Source organism: Gnatocerus cornutus, chromosome 10 (assembly GCF_029298725.1).
Source record: "Gnatocerus cornutus isolate USDA-ARS CGAHR chromosome 10, icGnaCorn1.1, whole genome shotgun sequence".
Classification (NCBI taxonomy): Eukaryota; Metazoa; Arthropoda; class Insecta; order Coleoptera; family Tenebrionidae; genus Gnatocerus; species Gnatocerus cornutus.
The window spans coordinates 3,681,089-3,689,011 of record NC_142242.1 but is presented as its reverse complement, the minus strand read 5'-3'; the positions used below and the strand labels follow the sequence as shown (position 1 = coordinate 3,689,011).

The 7,923-nt window shown below is 36.8% G+C and overlaps 1 protein-coding gene and 1 pseudogene across 1 annotated transcript; one reads left to right on the top strand and one right to left on the bottom strand.

Annotated features, from left to right (window-relative positions):
• Window positions 1-225: 225 nt before the first annotated feature.
• On the bottom strand, window positions 226-6,087 carry LOC148167228 (dual oxidase 2-like). Its single transcript, XM_088046982.1, has 21 exons — window positions 5,940-6,087; window positions 5,682-5,882; window positions 5,472-5,633; window positions 5,243-5,424; window positions 4,951-5,194; window positions 4,213-4,907; window positions 3,988-4,163; window positions 3,817-3,941; window positions 3,578-3,766; window positions 3,399-3,530; window positions 3,147-3,349; window positions 2,596-3,101; window positions 2,309-2,551; window positions 2,037-2,260; window positions 1,761-1,991; window positions 1,621-1,714; window positions 1,365-1,575; window positions 1,195-1,315; window positions 918-1,147; window positions 438-872; window positions 226-392 (listed from the first exon to the last, which is right to left on the bottom strand). Exons 1-21 carry the CDS (start codon window positions 6,025-6,027, stop codon window positions 270-272), a joined length of 4,815 nt encoding a protein of 1,604 aa, XP_087903108.1. The 5' UTR covers window positions 6,028-6,087; the 3' UTR covers window positions 226-269.
• A 303-nt stretch (window positions 6,088-6,390) lies between these two features.
• Window positions 6,391-7,618, top strand: LOC148167227 (ionotropic receptor 21a pseudogene; annotated as a pseudogene).
• Window positions 7,619-7,923: the final 305 nt, after the last annotated feature.

Below are 7,923 nucleotides of genomic sequence, written 5' to 3'. Positions count from 1 at the left end.
AGACCTTAAAAATGTGTTCGATATATTGTATCTGGCATTTGGACATCTCATTCATGTAATATAAAAATAATCATAGTATTATTATAGATATATACATATAATTTTTCTAAGCAATCGTTGTTTTAGGGTAGCTATTGATATATTAAAATTTAGTTTGTAAGCTTGGCGAATTAAAGCGATCTCGATTTAAATTGTCTCTCTTGTTTTTGTAATCAAACACCAACATGTTCTTTCACTCATTTATAATAATTATAAAGCACAATATAAAGTTAAAAGTTTTTATAATGATGTTCAAATCGTTGAAACTTAGCGCCGTTTAACTTATTACAGGCTGAGTCAACACTGGACGTCATAGAAGGAGGCCCACAGCTAAAAACACCCACAGAATGCACCTAAAAACTTCATTAGTTCTAAACCTCTCAATTACAAAATCTTACTTGATCATGCAACGAAGACACCGTCGTGAAAAACTGCTCAAAATTCGGGCGTCCGAAATGAGTCACCGCTTTCAAGTTGGTGAAAAGCGAACGATTTGAGACTCTCTGATAATGTCGTTCACAGATATACAAGAAAATTGTACGCAGATCAAACTTTTCAAAAAACTGAGTTATGAAAATATGGCAACTAATGATGTTTTTCCTGTCTTTGTACTCAAGTTCTCGGATTATATCAACGAGCCATTCGAATTGTTTTTGCGTCCTGGAAACCCAAATAAAATACACTTTTTTGCACCGGGTTTGGTTGGATTTAAAAACGACGTCCTTTAGTATGCTTGCGAAAGGTGTTACGCCGATTCCGCCGCCGATGAGGACTGAAATGTCGAATTGGTTCCAATCTTGGTGGCCTTCTCCAAACGGACCATCCAAATAAATCTAAAATCGTTCATAATTTTTATGATTTGACCCAAAGAGGCTTACTTTTGGAAGACTAAGTTGAGCTTTGTTCCTATTGTCGTACAAAGTTCTCAGATTTGTGGTCCAAGGGCCCACTGCTCGAATATGAACAGTTAAAGTGTTTTCGTCCGGCGAAGACGATAAAGTGAAGGGATGATATTCATTTTTGTTTAATCCAAGACAAGCTATTCTGAGCCACTGTCCCGATTTGTATTGGAAGTTTTCAGGTTTTCGGAACTCCAACATGGTGACATCTAATAAAACTTTATTTGCGCGAGTGTTTTTGGGAAGGATAACTCACTTGATGGAAGTATTTCCGCTCGCAAGACTGGAATTTCCACTTTTTTCCGACTGATACTAATCAAAGAATCGATCGTAAAAAGAATGACAGGCCCCAAAAAGAAGTAGTGAGTGAAAGGTGGCTACAAAAACCAGAAATCACAAGAAATTTCAAGTTACCATCTTACTTACTTGAATGAGTCTTCCAGTGCCGTGTAGAATCATAAAGATGAAGAAAAGAGGATACAAATTATGGGTGTACCAAAACCAATTGTATATCTCCCGTCGCACAATATTTTGCGCAAAAATGTAAATAAGCGACCAAATAATCGTTAGTACTACCCCAGTAAAGCCTGTTATAGTTTGCCAGCACCAATAATGAAACTTTGGCAGCTCATGAGTTCTGAAAAGACGCCTTACAACGAATTCCTTGTAACCTTCAACTTACGCATGGAAATAGTTCCGGAAAAGACACGTTAAATCATCAGCGGTTTGGGTAGAAATGTGGTAGAAATTAAAGGCGTGTCCAATAATATGCACAACTTCAAAAAACTCAATGAATGTTTCCAATTGAATTATTTTACTTACCAGTGAAGATAAAAGCCCAAATTGCGATGTATTTGTGGATTTCCACAGACGCGTCAAAAGGAAAGTATTTGTTAGCCACAGTGTCCCTCAAATAAGTTATTGTGTTTCTGCACATTGTCACCAAAAGGGACGAATACGTGAACATCATAGCCGACGCAGCTCCGCGAGTTAAAGTGACGCCGTAACCAGCAATCCTGCGAAGACCTGAGTGCTCTCGTTCCACCGTGTAGTCTAAAAGACACAATTAATAAAAACTTCTTAGTATGATTCTCTTACAGTAAGCTCTCTCAATGAAAATAGCCCATAGAACTAAGGTGTAAAGCGACAACCAGAAAATTTCTTTCGATTTTAGTTCGATGTATTTAACAAAAGCGAATTTCGGGTTGCTAACAGTCTGAGTTTTAATGGATTCTGCCTGATTTTCGTCGATAATTTTACTCGTGTCTCTGGCTTGGTGTCCCACTTCTCCTTGGAAACGCTCTTGAATTTCCTGACGGCTCCTGAATTACCAAAATTAAAGAAACTGCGGAAAGAAATAACAATCATACTCATAAATGTTTTCAATGGTGTCTCGGGCTTGTTCCAAGTACGATTGACGATCCTGAGATTTCACCCCTTTGAAGTTAAGTTTTGCCTTACTGAGACTTTTGATGTCTTGTCCGAAAAGTTTGAGAAAATCTTGGAAATCTAATTTTTTCTTATGGCCAAGTCCCGCACGTTCTATCATTCCTTGAATAGTAGTCTGTAGTTTATCCTCCTCAACTTTACCACCAACTGTTGCCAAAAATGATCTAAAACCAACTGTAAAAAATTGTCGTGCCACAGTAAGATCTACTTTATCATCGCTATAAAGTTCTCTTCAGTTAAGTATCCGACGGCGTTAACATCATACATATCAAACAACAGCTTCGCTTTTTCCTCTTCGGATCCATTGGCGAAAATGATTAGCAAATCCACGAACTCCCTAAACGAAATAAAACCGTTCTTATCTTTATCAACGAGAGCAAAAATCCGTCTAACGAACTCATCCTTGGGACGCATGCTCATGGCTTCAGCAAACTCAGTGATTGTTAATTCAGTGTTAATGATTTCCTTTTCAAGACTTTGGTCAACGTGTAATAGTTCTTTTTCGGAATATTTTATTTTGAAAGCTTGAGCAAAAACCACGCGGTAGAATCGTTCGAGAAGAACTTGCCGATCTTCTTTTGTGTGCACTTTCTTTAGTGCTGTTGATAAGTTGAAAGTTGTTATGTTTTCTCTAGTCAATCCAGAATTTGTCACAAATGGTTCAAAAGTGCTTATGAAGTTTTCTCTTAAGTAGTCACTTTCGAACTTCAAGACCTAAAATCTGGAAATTAGTTTAGTTCGTTAAAAATGACCGCGTACCAAATCGTAGTCATGACTACACTTAATAATGAGATATGGAGCGTCTTTGATGTGGTAAATTTCGACTTTCTTGGTTGACATTGAAAGATCGATAGCACGGAGGACTTCGCCTGCTGGTGACATTACTTCCAAGAGTTTTCTGTCGTTTTTTAATATAATAACGACATTTCGTGGTGGTACTCTATAGCTCAACCATTCTTTTACTAGAAACAATAATATGCAGAGTTGGAAGAAATGGTGTGATATACAAACCGACAAATAATGGATAGTGAACTTGTTTTTCGTTCTTAAATGTGTTTCTCGTATTATCATTTTCTCGCACTGATCGAAGATGAGATTCTCTTTTTTTTATTTTGATCAGCAAAAAGATGACTCCGAAGCATCCTAAAATAATTGTTTAACGTGTTAAGGGAAAATTCTCGAATATTTACCTGCGATGACAGCTCCAAGACTCGTGAAAGTCAGAATATAAGACAATTCACTATTGTTAAAATAGTCGTAAGTTCTTCCAACACTACAGCTTTCATTCAGTTTAGATGTGGTAAGCGGCTCTAAGTGGTAACAAGTTAAATTTCGACAAGTCGATGAAATTAACGTGCAGTTCTCTCTTAATTTTTTATCTGAAGTTTAATGAAATTTTGTTTATTGTAATTATCGTGTTAAGATTTACCTGTTTTCAATGCAACATTAAATGGAAATTTGGGTATGTCCTCAGCATCCATTTTGGTGACAGCCATCAAAATGTCATATATCTTAATGTTTTTAATTCTCTTTATTTCTTCCTCTGAAAATAAACTGCGAGGAGCTCAAATATTGTTAGATTTTAAGTTCATAATCTCACCCGTTTGCTTTATTTTCGAACCAAAATCGATCACCGTTTCTAATTCTTTCAAACTGGTCTTTAATAATCGTGCTAAACGTTTCTCCAGGTTTATTCATTGTTTCAAGAATCCCCCCGATCCAAAGATCAATATTGTCGCTGTCGTTTTGATATAAATTTCGGAATGTATCTATTATCTAAAATTATTAAATTTAACCATCAGTAAGAAAATAATAGAAATATAACCTCTGGGTTAAGGTGACTAAACTCTGCAAAATCTTTCTTTTTCAGCCCGTAGGCTTTCCGTACAGTGTTGAAATCAGGGATGCCATGATCCCTGGCTCTTTGAATATTAATTGCCATTAAATCTCTTCTAGGAAACTCCAAGGGACCAAAAACATTCCCTCGTAAATCTTCCACAATTTTGTGGTCCTCTTCTTCACATAACTGGACGGACATTCCCATAATTAGGCGATCAATATCAATCACATTTTCGGTACCATTTCCTTCTTTTGTAACAATCGGTTCATATGGTCGCCAAAATGAGTTGCACGTGCGGACGGTTTCGTTCCCCCAAGTTTCAAACTTTTTTTTACATCCATTTCTGATGTAGTCTCGTAGGTATACGCCTGGTACTACTAAAGTATGGCCAAATCGGAACGCAGCAGATTGAAAGAACTGATCGATTTGGGGATCTATACTAGGATCATATTTATTATATGTTGGAAGACTTTCCAGAAGAAGTTGAGGTAACCATTCATAGACCACAACTTGTTGCTGAGTGGCAATCACCCATTTTCTTGCTTCGTTGAATATCTCTTCACTTGTAGCTTTCGGTCGAAAGTGTCGAATTCTTTCAGCGAGGTAGTTGTGCCAGCGGAACCACATTATGCCGAAAGTTAACAGAAAAGAGTTTTCGTTACCGCGCGGATTCCCGAGTTCTAGAAAAAGTGTTAGTTTCGGGATTAAAATAGGAAAACTTACTGAAAAATCGTGAAACTTTAGCCGTTTCGTGAGATTTTATAAACATAGAGTGGTAGATTGGGGGTGGAGGATTAGCCATGGGAAGACGCTGGGTGTTGTACGCCGGGAAAAGCCCATCGTGTGACGACGCGAGTCGTCCATCTGGATCAACAGTTCCATTTTCATACGTTCTCAACTGATCCGCCCATTGTTTTGTTATCCCATAAAAAAGCCCACCATCAAAGTAAGGTGTAATTTCGTTCAGCTACAAGAAGTTGCTCATTGAGGAAATTTTAACAATCTTACACTAAACTTGTTGTCGCGGGTTGTTGGGACTATAACCCGTTCTTTGATCGTATCGAGTTCTTAACAAAGGCATTTGTGTGTGACCTGTTTCTTTTCTGTATGTATGATTTTCTGGTATCGGTATGTTGAAATATTCCGGAGGACAAGCTGGTCTTTGAGCATCTAAAATCTCTTCGACAACTTGCTGACCTGTTGACAACCTGATAATAGTTTGTTTAGGAAAAAACTTGGCATACCAAAAAATACAAAAAGTGCGTTTCTTCCAACTTTAGACTTAGTACCAGTTTCTCCCTTTAACAAATCGTCACTTAAAGTGAAAGGATTTGGTCTTGTTGAACCAGCGGGAGCATAACTACCATCTTCGTAAGCCGCAGGCCATCGTCGCAACAGTGGACGATCTTAAAGTAAAAATGTTCTTTACGTATTTTTTTAACTAGATTTTTTACCAATGGCTCCAGAGTCTGGACGTGCCATATTGTTATACCATCCATCGTATCCTTCGTATTCAATATCGGTAACTTCTCTTATTCCGCAATTGTTACTCCAGCAGCCTGTAAGGAGCCATTCTCCTAACACACTGCGATCTTTGTCCCAACCACCCGGCCAGTTAGAACCGGAAGGTTTTGCATTATGGTCAACTGTAGGAACTAAAATACCAAAAAAACGGAGTTTTGTTTTTTTTTGAAATCTCACTAAACGTATACCTGGTGGATTAGCTACGGGCACATTTTGGACATTTTGGCCATTAACCGTAAAAAATAAACTAACTAAAGAAAACACACACAACTTCATTGTTACAAAAAAGACAACATCTTACACGGGAAACTGAATTTTGTCTGGAAGCTCCAGTTCGAAATTAAAGGAAACCGCGAGATAGCTTATCAGAAAGGTTTCCCCTTTATCTGTGTAAATGCGGATAATTCAGACAAACTATCCATTTTACTAAGGTTTAAAAATACAGTCTGCAAATATGCTAAATTAGATCATTGGCTCATCCAAACAAATTGGGTTTGACTTAATTTATTAACGACTATGATGATATCAAACTACAAACACTAAAATTCCACATAATCAGTTATTCGGCATTTACCGTGAATAATAAAATGGGTCATCTCCAGCTTGCGTGTCTTAATAACCAAACCGCAACAGTAAATAATATAATTCAATAAATATAAATCACCAGCGATCACTTTTGATCAATCGTTACAATGAAAGGTGTCTTTATTTCCTCCTTCCTGCTAAGTTTTCTAATAGTAGAAAGTCACTTTTTAGCCAAAAGAGCGTTACAGAAATCCCATGAAAAATCGCAATTTCAGAAATGGGAAGACAAATTCCTGCGCCGCTTAGAACGTTTTGACCAAACTAAATCTTTGGTGAATTTACTAAGTAAGATCGCTCTCAACGAATTAAAAGACTGCACGGTTGTGATTCTCTACGATGTTTTTACTGAAACGAGCCAAGATCTTTTACTGGAAAGATTATTCAGAATGTTTCCAATTCCGTACCTCCATGGACAAATTACCGATCACTACTTGACCAAAGTACCAAAATTATTGCTACAATCAGCCAGTTGTGTCAACTACGTCCTTTTTGTCAAAGATGTGATGAGATGTAAATACATAATAGGACCACAAACTGTTAATAAAGTTGTAATAGTTGCGCAATCATCACAATGGAGAGTGCATGAATTTCTGGCGAGCGAAGAATCACAAATTTTTTTGAACTTATTGGTGATTGCGAAATCGGAAAAAATTGTTCTCTCGAATATTGTAGGTCTTCCAACTCCGGGATTTCCAAGGGGATAATTTATTTTTTTAGGAACTTCCATATATTTTGTACACCCATAAGTTGTACACGGATGCGCTAGGATCTAGTATTCCTCAAGTTCTTACGTCGTGGAGAAACGGGAGTTTTACTAGTAATTCCGTCCAGTTGTTTCCCCGGAAAATGTCGAAAGGATTTGCCGGGCACAGATTTATCATTAGCGTGGCTCCTCAGCCTCCTTACGTTATAGAAAAGTAAGTAGTTTATATTTTCAGATATTTTCCTCTTATAGGAAATACAGAGTGGCCCGAATAAAGTGCAAAAATTTTAACCACTAGTCAGACATCGATGTAGATAATGATTCTGCCAAAAAAAAACGAAATTCGAATGGGGTAAAAACCCCCGGAGTACCTGTTATTCAATCCTTGTGGGACTGAATTTAAACACTTTTTTCCGAAGACTGCAAAAACCATTCGACCTAAAAACGTTAATGCTCGCTCTATCACTCGTTTTTATCTGTCGACTTGTGTATTTAATTCTTGTCCGTAAACAAATAGAAATATGTTTATTGTAGCTCAAGGTTTTGCAAATTTAAAGCACTTCCTGTGATATGGAAATAATTTTATTGGAAAGAAAATAAATTTGTTTAACAATAGGTGAATGTTATCCCGGTCCGATAACAACACAAATAATTATGTTATTTTTTTCATATTTATCGTTAAAAATGACGGACTTTTTGACATGTCATCATTGGTTTTGTCAAAATGTCGTTATATTAAGAGAAAAAAATATTTTCAAAAATTCTGTTTTCGCTGTTTTCTTCACTGCGGATTAAAAAGTGGGAAATGACAATGTAAATTATTTGCGGATCTATTTATCTACGTAGGGGGGTATTTTATACATATAACAATTAGATAAGTAAAA

Excerpts from the sequence above, each read along its gene's own strand:
- LOC148167228 (XM_088046982.1), bottom strand. The coding sequence starts at position 6,027 with ATGAAGTTGTGTGTGTTTTCTTTAGTTAGTTTATTTTTTACGGTTAAT. Across the intron at positions 3,350-3,398 it reads TCACTATCCATTATTTGTCG|TAAAAGAATGGTTGAGCTAT; the intron begins GTTTGTATATCA and ends TATTGTTTCTAG. Across the intron at positions 3,102-3,146 it reads GTAGTCATGACTACGATTTG|GTCTTGAAGTTCGAAAGTGA; the intron begins GTACGCGGTCAT and ends TCCAGATTTTAG.